Raw genomic sequence first — 20,436 nt, 5'->3', positions numbered from 1 at the left:
GGAAAGCAGGTTGTTAAGAGAAGCGCCACATTTTAACCAAAGAAGCAACTAATTATAAAAAGCAGAAGAATACTAGTGGGCATGTTTGTATTGAAATTCAAGTTTTCTGTTTGAAGAACGCAACACTCTTTATTCACACGACAAGCCAAGCCTTTCCATTCTGCCCTCCAGTTTATGTTGACAATAAATGTGTTTTATCTACGTGAATATAAGAAAGTAATATGTTTTGTGCGTGACAGGGGAGCTGGTCAAGTTCATGATGTGTCCCAAGAGTGAAGCCCTGCATTCAGTGAAGGTATGACAAGACTTTTGTGTATCAGCTGACACCCCTCTGTTATGCTTGCTTCACAATGTCTTTTACTGTGCAGAGGGAAATGTAAGTTATCGTCACGCTCATAAGAACAATACCTAACTCAGTGTCAGGCATTTCTGCAGTGAGACTACAGGGGAAGCTACTGGAAGGGTACCTGTCATGTGTTAGAGAGTATAAACTCTCAGACCAACGTAAACCATTGCCACGGTTACGTGAGCAAAACTGCGGTTCTCGTTTCTGAGTTAGGCACTTTTCCGTTTGGACACATAAAGACTACTTTGGAGAATATTAAGGTATGCAAACGCCTTTTCGGGGTTGTAATGCAGTTGTGGTGATAGAAAATGTTGCCGTCAGTTATTTATCTCAGGCGTACATAGCTGTCAACGCTCAAGATAGGCAGTTTGAAACTTATAACTTAAATGAGATGGGCAGATTGTTCAGAAACCAAAGAAGTTTTTTGCGTTTTTCTCAAAACTCTAAAAAAATGACATAGGCAATTATCTTGTAAGCGTGACGTTATGTAGCTGTCAGTGGGACGTACGTAGAGTCAATACAGCTGCAGTGTTCGCTTATCATTCTCAATGCTGATACATGTATGAGGTTATAGTTATTGACCAGCAGATGGAGGTGTAAATGTTAAGATTTAAAAGGTTATCTTTGGTCTGTCTGTCAATAAGTGCATACGTCTTAAAGCTTTTCAAGATGTTTTCTGTCCGCCTGCTCAGCTTGTAAGCCTTGTTCGATTGTTTCGGAGTCTGCTGTTTTCTTGCAGCAGAGTTATTTTCTTCTTTTTGTTTCTGTTCTTTTCTATGTGGTTGACTTGTTTCAGATGCTGATGTTTGACTTCTCCCACCACAACATAGAGATGGCCTGTGCCTTGCTGGAGACGTGTGGCCGCTTTCTGTACCGCTCGCCTGACTCGCATTATCGCACCAAGGTCTACCTGGTCAGTGTCCCACCGCTTGGTGTCTTGTTTGCCTAGCTACTTCATTACACACATCTTTGGTTTGGTATGCTTCATGCAGTGTGGCATGATTACTCACATTGCCGATAATCTTTTGGAAGCATGGTAAGAGTGAAAACGAAAGGCTTGATTGTTTCATATGACATTCTGGCAACAGACAAGAAGAAGATAACGAATGTTTGTATGATCTGTCAAAGAGCCATGGTTTGGGAACTGCAAAACACACATACTGGGCTTTTGACTTTTCTGTTGCTTCACCCAGAAGAAAAGAGCGAGAATGTCTGTTGGGAAAGAGAATGTGTGTTGGGAAAGAGAATGTGTGTTGGGAAAGAGAATGTGTGTTATTATTGTCTGTGATGTTGTTCAGGACGTGATGATGCGTAAGAAGACGGCACTGAGCCTGGACTCTCGCTACGAGACCATGATCGAGAACGCCTACTTCTACAGCAACCCGCCCGACGCCGCTCTCACGGCTCGCATCGAGCGCCCGCCCATGCACAACTACATCCGTCGTCTGCTCTACAAGGACCTGTCCAAGGTCACCACGGAGAAGGTCGGTTAATGAGTGTTAGTGATGCACAGTTTTCATAGTCAAACAGTGGAACCCTTCTTTTAAGACCTGGAGAATTCTGAACAAACCCGGTCTTAAAAAGGAGGGAGTCTGAAATTAAATTTACAGAGGTTATGAACAGAAAATCTCAGGGCGGGGGATGTAGCTCAGTCGGTAGCGCGCTGGATTTGTATCCAGTTGGCCGCTGTCAGCGTGAGTTCGTCCCCACGTTCGGCGAGAGATTTATTTCTCAGAGTCAACTTTGTGTGCAGACTCTCCTCGGTGTCCGAACACCCCCGTGTGTACACGCAAGCACAAGACCAAGTGCGCACGAAAAAGATCCTGTAATCCATGTCAGAGTTCGGTGGGTTATAGAAACACGAAAATACCCAGCATGCTTCCTCCGAAAACGGCGTATGGCTGCCTAAATGGCGGGGTAAAAACGGTCATACGCGTAGAATTCCACTCGTGCAAAAAACACGAGTGTACGTGGGAGTTTCAGCCCACGAACGCAGAAGAAGAAGAAGAAAATCTGAAAAATCAAGGTCTCAAAAAGGAGGGCATCTTAAATTGGGGTCTTAAAAGGGGGGTTCCACTGTACAGCCTGTTGCTAGGGTCCTGCATGGCCTGTTGCTAGGGTCCTGCATGGCCTGTTGCTAGGGTCCTGCATGGCCTGTTGCTAGGGTCCTGCATGGCCTGTTGCTAGGGTGCCTGCTTTATATTTTTTGCCTTGGACTTGCATTTCGAAACTTCAGCATAACACTTATTTGAAGTGAGATCAAGTGTTTTGTGAAGTAATCGTATTTTCATTATGTTTGTGGATACTTTTTCTGTATGTTTTCTTATTTCATTCCACCTGTGTATTTGAATGGTCATAGTTTAACGTTTCTGTCAACAGGTGCTGAGACAAATGCGCAAGTTGGACTGGGATGACCCTGAGGTGAGTCAGAGATGAGCAGTATGATTTGAGACACTGGTCATGTTCTTTCCGTCGTCACGGTTTAAATCCTTCTCAAATGTCTGATACAACAGATATGTTGTGTGTGATGGATTGACACATACAGTGTGACCTGCCATGTAAGGCCCCTCCAATAAGAGGTCACCAAGCAATTAAGGACGCTTTCTTTTGTCCCTTTTTCTTATAAACATAACTAAAAATGTACCTGTTATTGAAGGTTATCTGTGATGAAGGGACATTGTGAGGGTGTCCTTTCCTTGCAGGTACCACTGTAGTAGTGAACAGAAATGACACTGTGCAATCAGATTTATGCAGGTTTACTCTACCCACTGAGGTGTCTATTTACCTTGCAGAAAGATCTAAGATATGTGAGAAATGTTCTTTGTTGTAAAGATCTATGACATGTTGTTGTTTGTGACAGATTGCATTTTATGCCACCAAGTGCTTGACTGCTGTGTGGAACATTCGTTTCAACTCTGTACACTGTGCTGCGAATCTCCTGGCCGGCATAGCACCATACCATGTAGGTCCAGCACACATTGCAGTCGTTTACCACACGTTGCTCGTCTTTTGATGTATATAACTATTTGTTTTTTGGCATTGTGTACAGAATTAATTCTTTGTGTATGTATTTGTGAGGCGCTTAGAACTAATTTTGGATTTGCGCCGTATAAGTATTCTCATTATTATTATTTGTCATGTCTCCTTTGTACAATTGCATGATAAAAAATCAACAACTGTGGTCAAAAGAGTTCTGTGCTTTTTTTTTCAAAATAAAAGGTCATTTATTCAGATTCTTCTATTTCTCCAAAAGAAAATGTCATGCATTGTAGAAAAAGTCAGTCCGCCCAGTGCCATGACATCTCAAGCAGCCCAACATTTCAGCTACAGGTCCTTCCTACCAGTGAAAAATATGGTATAACTTTATCCAGCATTGCATTGCCTAAATTGCTGTGAAATCTAACATGTTCATCTGAATGACCAGGCGAGAAGAGAGCAGAGAACGTATAACTGTAACACTTGTTTATTCACTGTGTATGGGAGAGTGTTAGGTATGAAGTGTGTCAGTGCCTTGTGACAAGATGACGATCACTATGTCAGTGCTGTGTGACAATGTGACATTCACTGTTGCAGGAGCACGTGGCCATTCAGGTGGTGGACGGTGTGCTGGAGGACATCAGACTGGGAATGGAGGTCAGTCACATCATGCAGCATCTACCTCTCTTACTGCACTAGTTTATTCTCCATCTGTCACTCTTATTTGTACTATGTTATTCTCCTTATGCTTTACTGTTGTAGGTGGTGAGAAATTGGTGACAGATGGGGCAGGGTAGGGGGTGGTGAGAAATTGGTGACAGATGGGGCAGGGTAGGGGGTGGTGAGAAATTGGTGACAGATGGGGCAGGGTAGGGGGTGGTGAGAAATTGGTGACAGATGGGGCAGGGTAGGGGGTGGTGAGAAATTGGTGACAGATGGGGCAGGGTAGGGGGTGGTGAGAAATTGGTGACAGATGGGGCAGGGTAGGGGGTGGTGAGAAATTGGTGACAGATGGGGCAGGGTAGGGGGTGGTGAGAAATTGGTGACAGATGGGGCAGGGTAGGAGGTGGTGAGAAATTGGTGACAGATGGGGCAGGGTAGGGGGTGGTGAGAAATTGGTGACAGGTGGGGCAGGGTAGGTGGTGGTGAGAAATTGGTGACAGATGGGGCAGGGTAGGGGGTGGTGAGAAATTGGTGACAGATGGGGCAGGGTAGGGGGTGGTGAGAAATTGGTGACAGATGGGGCAGGGTAGGGGGTGGTGAGAAATTGGTGACAGATGGGGCAGGGTAGGGGGTGGTGAGAAATTGGTGACAGATGGGGCAGGGTAGGGGGTGGTGAGAAATTGGTGACAGATGGGGCAGGGTAGGGGGTGGGGGAGGGATATGGGGGGAAGTCCATGTTGCCATAGCTACAAGTGTGAGTGTGTGTGCAGATGAACCACCCACGGTACAACCAGCGGCGTGTGAGCTGCATCAAGTACCTGGGGGAGCTGTACAATTACCGCATGGTGGAGTCGGCCGTCATCTTCCGCGTCCTCTACTCGCTCATCACCTTCGGCGTCTCCTTCGATGGTACGACTTCTCACCTCCTTACTTTCGCTGGTTCTGTTACCGTGTGAAATTGGGTCTTTAAAAGGAGAGAGTCTTAAAATGAAGATAAATTTACAGAGACTATGAAGAGAACATGTGAAAAAGCAGGGTCTTCATAGAGAGGAAGTCTTAAATTGGGGGGGGTCTTAAAAGGGGGGTTCCACTGTATGTGTTTTACGTTCTCTCCAGTGGTAACGTAACTGCGGGAGAGGACCAGTTACTTGCAGAGGTAATCCCAGTCGTAAGCTGATTACCTGCAGGGTTTATGACTGCAGCAGTTCTGTGAAGCAAGCAGGCCAACTTTTGGCAGTAGTGGAAATGGAAAGTTGTCTAGTTGTTTTAATCAGCAGACAATGTTCCCTGGAGTGATTAGCTCTATTGTAACTGTGACACACATAGATTGAATGCACTGAGTTTTGCAGCAACTGGTTTGCTGTACAAGAATTATGTGTACATTGCAGAGATAATTATATGTGTATATTTTAGAGATGCAGAGAATGACATGTATTTTTCAGAGGCCAGCCCCCACCCCCTTGAAAAGATGTATGTATGATTGTATTTCAGAGATGCAGAGAATAACATGTATTTTTCAGAGGCCACCCCGCACCACCTGGACAAGATGTATGTGTGTATTTCAGAGATGCAGAGAATTCTATGTATTTTTCAGAGGCCACCCCACACCACCTGGACCCCCCGGAGCACCTGCTGCGTCTGAGACTGGTGTGTGTGCTGCTAGACACCTGTGGTCAGTACTTTGACAAGGGATCCAGCAAGAAGAAGCTGGACTGCTTCCTCACATACTTTCAGGTACTACATCAAGTAGGCAGTATAGCAATACATAGTGAATGAGGGAGGTTAGGATAGTCCTGGTGTGTGTGTGTGTGTGTGTGTGTGTGTGTGTGTGTGTGTGTGTGTCAGTGATTATGTGTGCATGCATGTGTGTGTATGTGTGCATGCATTGTGTGTGTGTGTGTGTGTGTGTGTGTGTGTGTGTGTGTGTGTGTGTGTGTGTGTGTGTGTTTGTATGGATGTATGTGTGTGTGTGTGTGTGTGTGTGTGTGCGAGTGAGTGTGTGCGTGGGCACGTGCATCGCGCACACACATGTATAGGTATGGTGAATAGACATTGACAAAGTTACACATACTGATTAGAGAAGCTGCAAATTAGATCTGCAACAGAGACAGACAGCATGCATACACTGAGACTTGTGTTTTCAGCGGTACTACTGGTTCAAGCGGTCATTGCCCATCTGGCCGGAGGAGCGGCCGTTCCCCATCGACATCATGAACATGATGCAGGACACCATGGACGCTATTCGACCCAAGATGCGCATGGCCGTCGCCATGGAGGAGGCAGCGACCGCCGTGCAAGCACTCGAAGACGAGTACAAGGCCAAGATTTGTGAGTGGTGCTCAAAGAAAACTTAATGCGTGTGTCTTTGGACAAGATTGTGTAAGGATGGGTGCTGGTTGCTATTTCCTAGTTTTTGTGGGAGGGAAATTTGAAGAAGAAGTTGGTAACAAGCTACGAAGTCCTTGTGAAGGTCTTATTCAAAATAGAAATTAAAAAAACAAGCAAGATATGTTTAATAGGAACGTTAAATGAGTTAAAAGCATGGGGATAGCGTGACAGTGATGTGTGTGTGTTGTGTTGCAGCCGGTCTCCTGCCCCTGACAGAGGAAGAGGAGACAGACGCAGAGGAGGAAGGACTGTCCACCATTGTGGAGAATGAAGATGAAGGTAAGTGTAGGCTGTGAGTATAGGCAGTCTGGTTCACACATTATCACCTCTTCACTTCCCTCACCTTGTGTAATTTTTAAAGTGTGTGACAAGTGTAAGATCTGTACCTTGAAATCAAGGTTTTATTTGTATCGTAAACCATTTTTATCAGTTCGTTTTCTTCTTCTAAGCATGGTAATAGTGTTGGGTAGAGGTTTAGAGGGTAAGCAATCAGTTCATTATATTGTTCAGAAGTAAAACTCAAGTAGATTTTAGAAGGTACATCACCAAGAAGTTAGCGCTTTGAATTAGTTCTGAAACTCAAGTAGACTTGATCCATTATGCATGGGAAGTTTGTGTTTGTATTTGCACATGACCAGATGATGAATGTTACATTACGCTGTGCAGATGAGCTGTCTCAGGGCCTGTCCCAGGTGCGGCTGACGGATGGCTCGGGCACGCAGGACAGCGACCCCAGTCAGGAGGAAGACTCCCGCCCCAGTCTCCCTACCAACAGCCACTCAGGGGAGGTAAGCATCACTGCAGTCTTACTGCCCTTTCTTTCTATGACTCCATCTCATTGTAACATCATTTTGTTTGCAGTGTTAGAAGGAATAACACAAAAACAACATCCAAATGCTACATTTGTACTTGGACCTGAAAAGGTCTTCAAGACGCGTGCAATTAGTATTTTTTCATCACGTATTAGGTCACTTGTTCCTTTTCTAATCATGAACACCGGTCTCCAATAGCAACTAGCATCTGCTGAAGGGACATTAAAACCCAAAAACCAAACCTAATCATGAACACAGACATTTTCATTTTGTTTTCAACCCAGACCTGACTAAAGTGTCTGTATCTCTGAAACTATTTGCTGGAGATTTCATGTGATTCACCACAAGACCCTCCTACTGACTATGTTTGAAAGAAATTGGCAATCTAGTGGCTGCTCCGCCTGGCGTCTGGCATTATGGGGTTAGTGCTAGGACTGGTTGGTCCGGTGTCAGAATAATGTGACTGGGTGAGACATGAAGCCTGTGCTGCGACTTCTGTCTTGTGTGTGGCGCACGTTATATGTCAAAGCAGCACCGCCCAAATATGGCCCTTCGTGGTCGGCTGGGCGTTAAGCAAACAAACAAACAAACAAACAAACTATGTTTTAAAGGGTTATGTTTCTAAGCAAAACAAAATAAAAAAACAAAAAAACAATTGGAATGACACAGTCCAGATGATGTTGGTCGTCCTTGACCAGTATGGAAAAGAAGGAACTTTTTAGTTCATCCCTAATCAGATGGCATGGGTGGTATGCTCTGCAAAAAGGCAGTAAAATGTTTATACCTATTCAGATGGCATGATTTGTATATGACCCATGCTTTTATAGTTGAATCCTTCTTTACAAAATACGAGTCTTACACAACCGACATCACCCAGACTGTGTAGCCCAAAGCATGATCTAGTGAAGCTTGATGAAGGATTCCCTCAAATAAACAGACCAAAAAAGACTGACCTCACATGAGAACGAAGAATACGGAACAAATACGAGCGACGTTTCAACCCTGGGGTCTTCTTCAGGTATTGAAAGCAGTTACTGAAAACAGGATTTCCCTTCCCTTGCAGGTGGGGGAGGAGGAGGAGGAGGGGGAGTCTGAGGACGACGGTTACGATGATGACAACGACGTGCTCGACTCTGCCGGGGAGGATGAACATGAAGATCAGGTCTGTCTGCACTGCCTTTAGTGTGTTTCTCAGTGTGTGTGTTTGTGCATGCGTGGGAGTGTGCGAGCGTGCGTGTGTGTGGAGAATGAACACTAAGATGAGATCAGTGCTTGAGAAATCCACTAGAACTGCTGTAATGCCGTGTTGTGCAGGTGAGGGTGCTGTCCAAACCCAAGGCCGATCCCACGACTGAGGACAACGACTTCATGACGGCCTTCGACAAGATGATGGCTGAAAACATTCAGGTAATACACCATGATGGCTGAAAACATTCAGGTAACACAAGATGATGGCTGAAAACATACAGGTAACACACCATGATGGCTGAAAACATTCAGGTATCACAAGATGATCGCTGATGTTTAAAGTCTTTCCTGTGGGGCGATGGTGACTGACAAGGAAAGTTGTTTTAAGAGTGGTTCAGAATGCAGGAGAGATGTTTAATGCTTTTGAATGACTGTGATGTGTATGCCCGGCCCATTTCTTGCCATTTATCCATTTCTCCACAACTTGTCAGAGACGTAGAAAATATGGTGAGAGATACACTTTTGTAAAAAAGAATTAGGGCAGCATACAACTAGTGAAATTGTGCGGAGAGCATCATGGTGTTGATGGTGGAGGGGTGTGTGCAGAATCGAACCCAGGAGTCCCTGAAGGTGCCCCAACTGGATATCGCTGTGCCCATGCATCTCCGCGGCAAGAACAAGAAATCAGGTAAGATACAGAATGCTCCGATAGCTGACACGGCTTTTGTTGGGTTATGTCAGTATTGAGACTATGAAGGCTTTCCTGAACCTTAGCCTGAAGTCACTGGGAAATATGTGACCTGAAAATTGTGACCTGAAAATTGTGACCTGAAAATTGTGACCTGAAAATTGTGACCTGAAAGTTGTGACCTGAAAATTGTGACCTGAAAATTGTGACCTGAAAATTGTGACCTGAAAGTTGTGACCTGCAAATTGTGGGCAAATGATTCAGAATTTGGAAATGTATTATACTCAGTTTGTCAAGTCGTGAGAAAGTTAATTCTGCTCTTGATATGCTAGAATAAAGATTTTTTGGGGTGCAAAATTCAAGAGAAAGGGGGAATGTATGTCACCACTGTGAGTGTTCAAAGCGCAAGCTAAAAGTCACGGGATGAGTTGTCGTGTTGAGAAGTGTGTTACTTCATGGGGTTGTAGATGTTACCGCCAGATTTGTTAGGAACAATAGGCTTGAAGCTGTGCAGGACTGTGAATGATTAACAGAGTCATACTTGTTCCTTGACTTACAGTAGCGTGCCCCACGTCACTGGGAGGCCCTGTCCAACCCCCCAGCCCAGTGAAGGAGGAAAACACTGTCAGCTTCGTGCTCATGACCAAGAGAGGCAACAAGCAACAGGTCTGGTGGACTTTTTGTATATCGATATGTGCGCTCGTGCGTGAGAGAGAAAGAGATTTTGTTGGCTGTTTGTAGTGTCCCTTCAACCTGTTTGGTCATGCTGGACGAATTCAATTTTGTTTCCTTTCTCTGAGAGACAGACAGATGAACAGGTAGGAGAGAGAAGAACAGCTTTTGTTCTGTCCTATTCTGTGCAAGATTGCAGAGAAGTAGCTGTGACATGTACTCATGCTCCTGGTGTGGAGGTTCAATTCTGTGTGTTGTGTTTCAGCTGACCAACCTAGATGTGCCCATCTCAGCGTGCTTTGCCACCAAGTTCAGGGAAAGAGAGGAGGTGAGATCTTACCACAACCAGAAAGAATATAAAAACGCTATGCACTCACAAAGAGATACATTTGCACATTTGTTTTTCTAGAATTTGCTTGCAATTCAGTTGTTCAGCTATCGGAACATTATAAAAGCTCTGTCTCTCGTTTGCTAAGACATACTGTAGACATTATAAACAAATGACTTTGCGATAGAAGTTTTACTTTTGTGCTTCTTGTTTATCTTCTTCTTCTACGTCGTTCATGGGCTTAGACTCCCATGTTCACTCATGGTTTTAGCACAAGTGGATTTGTACGTGTATGACCGTTTTTACCTCGCCATTCAGGCAGCATACGCCGATTTCGGGGGAGGCATGCTGGGTATTTTCGTGTTTCTATAACCCACCGAACTCGACATGGATTACAGGATCTTTTCCGTGCGCACTTGGTCTTGTGCTTGCGTGTACACACGAAGGGGGTTAAGTCACTAGCAGGTCTGCACATAAGTTGACCTGGGAGATCGGAAAAATCTCCACTCTTAACCCACCAGGCAGCAGCGACCGGGATTCGAACTCACGACTTCCCGATTAGGACGCCGACGTCTTATCACTGCGCCACTTAACCCGTCTGCTTCTTGTTTATGAAAAGCAACCTGCCTGTTTGCAAAAGAAACAGTGCATAATAATTTAATATATAATAGATTTTAGTATCAATCAATTTTCAGAAGGAGCAAAACAGTACGAGTGTGTGTTTAACCTTCACCAGATCACGCTTTGTACTACACAGACTGGATGATGTGGGTCATGTACAATCCATACGTTAGAAGAAGGATTCCATGTAAAAAATATGGATCGTACACGACCCACGCCATCCGAATAGGGATAAACTTTTTACCGCCTACTTGCAGAATATGGGTCATACACGACCCATGCCATCCGCATAGGAATAAACATTGGAAAGTCTTTCTTTAATTCCATATTGATCGTCCAGGACCCACAACTTCTGGATTGTGTAGTTCAAATTACGTCACTGTTTATTTGTTTGTTAACAAAGATAATCCTTTAGAAAGTGGTTGATTGGAGCTTCTTTTGGTGTTTGAGGATTATATGAAGTTTCAATCAAAAACTCAATAGTTTGAGAGATACAGCCACTTTTGTGAGGCTGTGGGTCTACGGCCCAAGAAGCTCGGTGAAGGTTAAGGTGGAGGTTAACTCAACTTTATTTGGTTTTGATTATCTGCTAGAGAAAGTAGATATTTTGGAAAATATGTAATGCAAATGGTGGGCATAATTAGTATTTTGCCCATATCTATTTCCTCAAGCAGATTATCAAAACCAAACATGCGCACACAGGTACATAAGGATGTAGACCAGGTACATAAGGATGTAGACCAGGTACATAAGGATGTAGACCAGGTACATAAGGATGTAGACCAGGTACATAAGGATGTAGACCAGGTACATAAGGATGTAGACCAGGTACATAAGGATGTAGACCAGGTACATAAGGATGTAGACCAAATGTTGCGGTGATATCCTCCTCACTGCCAGGTTCCAATTTGTCACAGTATGTACCTAAATTGGAAAAAACTAATGACTTCATTCATTAGCGGTTATCACGTGTTGTATCCAGTTCTACACAGTGAGCCTCATATCAAAAGAAAGTGCAGAGTCTTAGGAACAAACGATACCCAAATCAAGAGTACTGGTCAAGAAACGAAGACGCACGATGCAATTGAAAAGTGTGAATTTCGTACGTATTAGTTGACAACCTTCACCTTAATGTGCTGCGTTGCAGGCAGAGCGGATGGAGAAGGAGCGGATGAAACAGATGGTGCTCAACATCCATGAACGTCAGGAGGAGGAAGACTATCAGGGTAGGACGTCAACCATTTCTTCCTCTTCTGCCTTGGTGGGCTGCTAACTGCCACATGCACTTGAATTTATTCAAGTCGACTTTTACATGTATTACTGTTGCCATTACTTACTTACTTACTTACTTACTTACTTACTCCCTGTTATGCCGGTTGGCATGTAGGGTAGCATCAACTTGCCATGAAGGCAGCTGTACTGTGTTAACGAGGTTTCACATGGTTAAACTGTATGCAAAAGATGTCAGTAGCAAGGGGAAATAACAGGTGTTGACAGAAACTTAGGCCGCAAATTATTATCATATTTTTCTGCAGCTTGTGGTATGCATTTCATTTTATGTTTTGTCGAATTGAAGAGGGGTGCTGGTTTAAACAAAACTTGATTCAGTTTTAGTATCGTGACATACACTATATAACATAGGGGATCCGAACTCCAGTATAAAGTACACAAAAGCCGCTTAGATGCTGTAAGGGAGAGAAAGTATCAGCCGATTCCTTGCAGCTCAGCGCCATTCCTTGTGTTTACAGTGTATTTTGCTTCAGGGATTCTGTGAAGCAGCTACTATTAGTGAAGACATTTCTTGGATCTTTTAAAGTGATGTGCACTGGCAAAGCTAGTGTGCTTTTATTGTACTGGTATGCAAGTGCTTCTCCTTGCTGCTTTCAGAAATGCTGGCCTCCCTCAGCCGTTCCCCACCCACCAACGTGAACAGGGAGCGTCGAGTGCGCTACAATCACCCCAAGGGAGCGCCCGATGCTGACCTCATCTTTGGCTCGGGTCCCAAATAACACCACCTCCAGGCACTCCTTGGGAGTGTTCAGGTACCACTGGCATTGGACTGCATGTGTTTGTGTGTGTATTGTGTGTGTTTGTATTGTGTGTACATTGTGTGTGTGTGTTGGTATGAGTGTGTGTGCATTGTGTGTTTGTATTGTGTGTACATTATGTGTGTGTGTGTTGGTGTGAGTGTGTGTGTGTTTGGGGGTGGGAGTGATGTTTGAAGGAGTGGAAGGAAAGCTGAACAGACAAAGAGTCATCAAAAGCCATTGAGCGCAAATGGACACAATCAGTCAAACTGATTGAAACAAGAGCGCTGCTTACTGATGAAGGTGAAAGTGTGAACCAGCAGATATTTCAATGTTGTTTTGCTAAACTCTGCTGTTCAGCATTCTCTCCTGATCTGCATAACTCAGTCCCCTGTGTATGTGCAGGAACCAACGACGTTGCCTGCCGTGGCAGACAGTGATGATAGTTGCAGAGACATGCCGGTACTGCCTCCTCCTTGCCTCGCTTCCCGGAACAGGAATGGGTTTGGACTGAAACTGGAACAGCCTGACAGATGACCAGCAAGTTTGTGGTCACCAGATTCTGCCTCCACGCTGACATAGGGACGAAGCCACAAGCCTTTGCACGGCTGCTGACAGGACAGGGATTGAAATCTCTCCCGATGAAAGTCCACAAAAGCAGATTGACTTTATTCCGCAAATTCAATAATGTAAGGTGAAATACATGTGCTGATGCCAATTTTTGACTCACCTGATTAATCAGCAAGTCATAGTTAACCTGTGCCTGTGGGTATGCAGGTGTGGTTTCCATGGCAGTTGAAAAAAGGTTGTGATAGATACCATGCATGTCTTCTGATCAGTTCTGAATTATTTTTATGTGTGCTTTTAATTTCTTGTTTGACAAAGATGCGAGCAGTATCTTGCCTCCCAGCAGCAGTTATAGGGTGAAATGGCAAACATTCACATTTTGTGGTGTGAAGATAAATAGTTATGGTGGCAAGTTATGGTGTGTTGCATATGAGTTAATCACTCCAGTACTTGGAACTTAGTTTTACAGTGGAACCTCCCTTTTGAGACCTTCCAAAATCTGTAAAAATGAAGTCTCAAAGGAAAGGTCTAAAAATCGAGGTAAATTTACAGATCTCAACAAAAAATAAATCCCTGCGCCTTGAATCCGTGGTTGAGATATGTGCGCGATATAAATTGCATAAAATAATTTTTTTTTTTTTTTAAAAACAAAAAAATCCAAGAAATTTATGGTTCTAAAAGGGACAAAGTCTGAACACAGGGCATCTTATATTGGGGGTTCCACTGCAGTTTGGACTGTCAAAGGTTTTGATTCTGATTAAGAATAACCTTATGGAATGGCTGAAAACTAACACTTGGAACAGAGCACTGTGTGAAGTTATCCAAGTGATCTGGAGATGGATGCCCAAGCTTGTGATAAGTGTGTCTCTGAATGCACCCCCCGCGGGTTAGGGGGAAGAATTTACCCGATGCTCCCCAGCATGTCGTAAGAGGCGACTAACGGATTCTGTTTCTCTTTTTACCCTTGTTAAGTGTTTCTTGTATAGAATATAGTCCATTTTTGTAAAGATTTTAGTCAAGCAGTATGTAAGAAATGTTAAGTCCTTTGTACTGGAAACTTGCATTCTCCCAGTAAGGTCATATATTGTACTACGTTGCAAGCCCCTGGAGCAAATTTTTGATTAGTGCTTTTGTGAACAAGAAACAATTGACAAGTGGCTCTATCCCCTCCCCCCCCCCCCCCCTTTCCCCGTCGCGATATAACCTTGAACGGTTGAAAACGACGTTAAACACCAAATAAAGAAAGAAAGTCTCTGAATGTCATGAACGGAAGATTGTGTGGTGGTAATGAAGCCCGGTGTGGCGACAGGGTGATGTGTATGTCGGGTCATAATGTGGCTCAATCTGAGGCCTATTCACAGCTACAGGAATAAACCAATGAAGACAAAACCTGATTTGTTATGTGTTCCTGTCTGTCTAAATGTACCTTCCCTCAGATGATGACATGTCAACTTGGACACGCAGAAACAATCAACAATCTGACTTTTCTGTGGAGAGTGGCACATTTTTGCTGAATAGACAAATTCTGGAAATAACTGTCGCGTTTTTCTGGGTTGTGAAAGTGTAAATATTCTTGCTTTTATTGAGGCAAACTTTCCAACGTGCTCCTTGCCCAAGATTTAGATAACATCCCTGATTTGTGACTGGTCTATAAGGTCACGTGGGGAAGACTGCCTCAACAAAAGTAAGAGTATTTGCTTTTTCACAACCTATACAGTTATTTCCGAACTTTGGTTGCAGCTGTGTCAACCTGTGAATTTAAATCAGAAAAAGAAAAAAATTCTAACTGAACAATGTTGATTGTTGGTATGTGTCTAAGTGGGTACATGCCATCCATTATTCCATGCAACATTCTGTGCAGATTTAAGAGGATGTACATCATCACAGAAAGCAATATATTTGAAAACCCTACCAGGGTCCTGAATGACGTCAGAATGCCAGTTATACCAGCATCATTTCATTTTCTGTATCATCCCGCTGCTTGGCAATTCAGGTTGCTTCCTCCCAGTGGAAAGCTAGCAGCAGCAAGAGTCGCGCTACCCAGGTGTGTGCTTGTTCAGGTGCAATCAGCCACCTCCACTTAAGGCAGAATGGCCAAGGTCTTTTATGTGCCACTGTGGTAACACGGGGGTGGGACATGGATACCGTCTCCAAGTCTGCACATACAGTGGACCGTGTCTATCCCGGCCTGGATTCGAACACGTGACTCTAGAATGGCTAGTCTGGTGCTCTATCAACTGAGCTACCTGGCCCCTAGAACACCCACACAAAGCATGCATACAAAACTCACACACAAAGCATGCATACAAAACTCACACACAAAGCATGCATACAAAACTCACACACAAAGCATGCATACAAAACTCACACACAAAGCATGCATACAAAACTCACACACAAAGCATGCATACAAAACTCACACACAAAGCATGCATACAACTCACACACAAAGCATGCATACAACTCACACACAAAGCATGCATACAAAACTCACACACAAAGCATGCATACAACTCACACACAAAGCATGCATACAAAACTCACACACAAAGCATGCATACAAAACAACACAAAGCATGCTTACAAAACACAACACAAAGCATGCATACAAAACTCACACAAAACATGCATACAAAACTCACACACAAAGCATACATACAAAACACAACACAAAGCATGCATACAAAACACAACACAAAGCATGCATACAAAACACAAAGCATGCATACAAAACAACACAAAGCATGCATACAAAACACACACAAAGCATGCATACAAAACAACACAAAGCATGCATACAAAACACAACACAAAGCATGCATACAAAACACACACAAAGCATGCATACAAAACTCACAAAGCATGCATACACAACACAAAGCATGCATACAAAACACAACACAAAGCATGCATACAAAACTCACACACAAAGCATGCATACAAAACTCACACACAAAGCATGCATACAAAACTCACACACAAAGCATGCATACAAAACTCACACACAAGCTCTCGCTTTCAGTCTCTGAAAACCTTGACACACAACAAGCTCTTTGTCTTTCATTCTACAAATAAGAAAATGTCCTTACAAAGATCAAAGTGAACCAAGTCATGCAGTATCACAGAAACTTAAAAATAAAACCACAAAAACATCTGGTGTAAAAATCAAATGATGACAGTGGAGATGCCCTGAGAAAATGAACAGTGCTCAGAATAAACACCATATTACTCATTAGAAACGAAAATGTTATGAAAGCTGAATTATGGTAGTCGAGCTAAACATAATTTCTGAACAGATACCTCCTTTAAAAAAAAAGAAGACAAATCCAGACAACAAAAAAAGGTATAAATGTAACAACACAAAACAAATGCACCCGAGTACATACACCTACAGGGATAAGTTTGGCAAGAACACTGCAGACACTATTTGAGTCACTTGAGAAAAAGTGACTCTATGTAATCGGTCAGTGTTAGTCTGTCCGGACGGCCGGCCGGCCGTCCGTCCGGCCGGCCGTCCGTAGACACCACCTTAACGTTGGACTTTTCTCGGAAACTATCAAAGCGATCCGGCTCATATTTTGTTTAGTCGTGACCTCCAATGACCTCTACACTTTAACGATGGTTTCGTTGACCTTTGACCTTTTTCAAGGTCACAGGTCAGCGTCAAAGGAAAAATTAGACATTTTATATCTTTGACAAAGTTCATCGGATGTGATTGAAACTTTGTAGGATTATTCTTTACATCAAAGTATTTACATCTGTAGCCTTTTACGAACGTTATCAGAAAAACAAGGGAGATAACTAGCCTTTTCTGTTCGGCAACACACAACTTAACGTTGGGCTTTTCTCGGAAACTATAAAAGTGACCGGGCTCAAATTTTATGTGAACGTGACTCCCAGTGACCTCTACACTTTGACGTCTGCTTTGGTGACCTTTGACCTTTTTCAAGGTCACAGGTATGTCTTGAAGGAAAAAAATTGAAATATCATATCTCTGAAACTATTCATCGGATTTGATTCAAACTTTATAGGATTATTCTTTACATCAAATTATTTACATCTGTATTGTGTTGTGAATAGCAATTTCTTCCTGTCCATCTGATGCCTCATATAATATTCAGAACTGCGAAAGTGACTCGATCGAGCGTTTGCTCTTCTTGTTTCATTTTCTTGTTGAGACTTACCCGTAACAAATGTCACAACCTTTGGGCTGAAGCAACAGAAACAACAGTTTCAATGACGGCACTGTTCTTTAGTCAGAATAACTTTTAGAGGTTCCTACGGGCGGGGATGTAGTTCAGTCGGTAGCGCGCTGGATGTGTATCCAGTTGGCCGCTGTCAGCGTGAGTTCGTCCCCACGTTCGGCGAGAGATTTATTTCTCAGAGTCAACTTTGTGTGCAGACTCTCCTCGGTGTCCGAACACCCCTGTGTGTACACGCAAGCACAAGACCAAGTGCGCACGAAAAAGATCCTGTAATCCATGTCAGAGTTCGGTGGGTTATAGAAACACGAAAATACCCAGCATGCTTCCTCCGAAAACGGCGTATGGCTGCCTAAATGGCGGGGTAAAAAACGGTCATACACGTAAAATTCCACTCGTGCAAAAAACATGAGTGTACGTGGGAGTTTCAGCCCACGAACGCAGAAGAAGAAGAAGAAGAGGTTCCTACTGGAACCCAGTTCATGAATAATGAAATATTTCCTCATTTTTTGAAGATTTTGTGTCATGAGTCCAGAAGTCTTAAAGCAAATATTAATGTTAAAATCCATGAAAATGACAGTAAAAAGAATGAAGAGTTGATGCTGTAAGTTACGACCTATTTATAGCACATCATTATGTCCCCGAGAACAGTCATTAAGAGCTAAAATGCAAGGTCATATAAAACAGATACCTGTGAACACATAAAAAGTACATGTCAAGTTTAAAAAGTTAAACGCTAAACAAATCACATGCATGCAAAAAAGTAATCAGCTGCAACACTTTGCAGAACCGTTGATATACTGTACGTTAAAAATAAAAAATGAAGTGACATCGACATTACATTTCTGGTTCAAGACTTAACTTCTCGTCTTTGAATTTAAGGCAGCACAAACACTGTAGTTTCGTTTTGCCATGAGTCTCATTGTGAAGCTCTGAAGTTTTCAAAACAACAATTGAATGAACCACCACCTTTTCACCAAGTTCAGAATTGGCCAGTCAGACCAGTGCCCTTGTCAAACAGGCAGCATGACAACGGAACACCTGCTGCAGACTTGCCCACTACACGATGGCCTCAGGAGCCAGATCTGGGCGGAGGCGACTACGGTGCAAGGGAAGCTCTATGGCAGTCTGGACGACCTACAGCGCACGGCAACATTTGCGCGGAGAACCGGCGTTTCCATCTGAGTGATCGATAAGAAGAAGAAGAAAACAACAATGACACTTGACTATGATGTGATCATTAATGAACCCCGGCCCCAACAATGACACTTGACTATGATGTCATCATTAATGAACCCCGGCCCCAACAATGACACTTGACTATGATGTGATCATTAATGAACCCCGGCCCCAACAATGACACTTGACTATGATGTGATCATTAATGAACCCCGGCCCCAACAATGACACTTGACTATGATGTGATCATTAATGAACCCCGGCCCCAACAATAACACTTGACTATGATGTGATCATTAATGAACCCCGGCCCCAACAATGACACTTGACTATGATGTGATCATTAATGAACCCCGGCCCCAACAATGACTTAATCAAAAATGAAAAGTGAAAAGATCTAGTGCACAATAGGCTTTCTGGCAGAGAGGATCGGACAATCAAGACTCAAGAAAACACTGGTGATATCTATGATGAGGAGGGGGGGGAGGTGAGCCAGGGTTGATACTCTCTGGAGGACCTGGAAAGAACGTCCATGTTCGTGGCATCCTCCGGATTCCGAGCCTGACATAACCGTCGTACGAAGAAGAAGATACTCTCTATTAATCACCAAGACTAGCACTGTAGGTCCAGGCCTGGTTTTGGGTGATAAATTGAAGGTGGTATAAACTGGACATAATTAAGCTTTGCAATGCAGGACTTTGCTTGTGTAAAGTGTTCATCTTTTCACTGTGATGACGGTGCTTGTGGCTTTCATGTCTATACTAGGGCTGAGTATCTCTGCGGCATCTGTCTTGATGGAAAGGTGAGAGATTGAGGATTTCTCTCTCTCTGTGTGTCATCAGAGCTTGGATTGTCTGCCTTGGTTCTGCCCCTCTTTGATCAGTCCCCTCAGGTGTTTGTAGTAAGCCGGATGAACCTGCAAGTACACACAAGTACACCGGAGAAACGTTATTTCAAAGCCAAAAAGCTCATGCTACATTCAGTAAGTAAGTATACCGGGACTGGGTGGCCGAGTGGTAACGCACTTGCGCTCGGAAGCGAGAGGTTGCGAGTTCGACCCTGGGTCAGGGCGTTAGCAATTTTCTCCCCCCTTTCCTAACCTAGGTGGTGGGTTCAAGTGCTAGTCTTTCGGATGAGATGAAAAACCGAGGTCCCTTCGTGTACACTACATTGGGGTGTGCACGTTAAAGATCCCACGATTGACAAAAGGGTCTTTCCTGGCAAAATTGTACAGGCATAGATAAAAAAAAGTCCACCAAAATACCCGTGTGACTTGGAATAATAGGCCGTGAAAAGTAAGATATGCGCCGAAATGGCTGCGATCTGCTGGCCGATGTGAATGCGTGATGTATTGTGTAAAACAATTCCATCTCACACGGCATAAATAAATCCCTGCGCCTTGAATATGTGCGCGATATAAATTGCATAAAAATTAAAATAAAAAAAATCCCTGCGCTTAGAACTGTACCCACGGAATACGCGCGATATAAGCCTCATATTGATTCATTGATTGATATATTAGGCAGCTGATAAGTGCATATTAGATGCATATGACAGAAGATAAAAAGTGAATCTCAGAGTCAAACATAACAAAAATTACAACCCTGCATCATTCACATGTACATGTATTTGTCTTTTTGAGAGTTATCTACCTTGTAAACAAATGAAGAGCTTTCTTTGAGGCATTGTGAGCAAAACTCTGACGAAAGACTATACAATTGTAGTTGGAAAGCAAACACACACAAAAATGCACAAAAGAACATTATTCTACGTGACAAC

The 20,436-nt window shown here is 43.4% G+C and overlaps 2 protein-coding genes across 2 annotated transcripts in view; one reads left to right on the top strand and one right to left on the bottom strand.

The window, feature by feature from the left end:
• LOC138965275 (regulator of nonsense transcripts 2-like) overlaps positions 1 to 14,665 on the top strand; it is a 45,660-nt gene extending 30,995 nt beyond the window's left edge. The window contains exons 23-41 of the mRNA XM_070337394.1: positions 240 to 295; positions 1,143 to 1,259; positions 1,645 to 1,830; positions 2,726 to 2,767; positions 3,207 to 3,308; positions 3,920 to 3,979; positions 4,756 to 4,894; positions 5,580 to 5,719; positions 6,130 to 6,313; positions 6,569 to 6,652; positions 7,040 to 7,161; positions 8,249 to 8,347; positions 8,500 to 8,592; positions 8,980 to 9,061; positions 9,621 to 9,727; positions 9,999 to 10,061; positions 11,830 to 11,908; positions 12,570 to 12,724; positions 13,115 to 14,665. Of these exons, the coding sequence (XP_070193495.1) occupies positions 240 to 295; positions 1,143 to 1,259; positions 1,645 to 1,830; positions 2,726 to 2,767; positions 3,207 to 3,308; positions 3,920 to 3,979; positions 4,756 to 4,894; positions 5,580 to 5,719; positions 6,130 to 6,313; positions 6,569 to 6,652; positions 7,040 to 7,161; positions 8,249 to 8,347; positions 8,500 to 8,592; positions 8,980 to 9,061; positions 9,621 to 9,727; positions 9,999 to 10,061; positions 11,830 to 11,908; positions 12,570 to 12,691 (1,877 nt within the window). The 3' untranslated portion in view covers positions 12,692 to 12,724; positions 13,115 to 14,665. The remainder of the gene's footprint in view (positions 1 to 239; positions 296 to 1,142; positions 1,260 to 1,644; positions 1,831 to 2,725; positions 2,768 to 3,206; positions 3,309 to 3,919; positions 3,980 to 4,755; positions 4,895 to 5,579; positions 5,720 to 6,129; positions 6,314 to 6,568; positions 6,653 to 7,039; positions 7,162 to 8,248; positions 8,348 to 8,499; positions 8,593 to 8,979; positions 9,062 to 9,620; positions 9,728 to 9,998; positions 10,062 to 11,829; positions 11,909 to 12,569; positions 12,725 to 13,114) is intronic.
• A 1,658-nt stretch (positions 14,666 to 16,323) lies between these two features.
• Positions 16,324 to 20,436, bottom strand: part of LOC138965273 (peroxisomal acyl-coenzyme A oxidase 1-like) — a 30,082-nt gene continuing 25,969 nt past the window's right edge. The window contains exon 15 of the mRNA XM_070337393.1: positions 16,324 to 19,573. Coding sequence (XP_070193494.1) covers positions 19,496 to 19,573 — 78 coding nt within the window. The 3' untranslated portion in view covers positions 16,324 to 19,495. The remainder of the gene's footprint in view (positions 19,574 to 20,436) is intronic.

Source organism: Littorina saxatilis, linkage group LG4 (genome assembly GCF_037325665.1).
Source record: "Littorina saxatilis isolate snail1 linkage group LG4, US_GU_Lsax_2.0, whole genome shotgun sequence".
In the NCBI taxonomy this organism is placed as follows: Eukaryota; Metazoa; Mollusca; class Gastropoda; order Littorinimorpha; family Littorinidae; genus Littorina; species Littorina saxatilis.
This window is presented reverse-complemented; position numbering and strand designations above follow the sequence as displayed.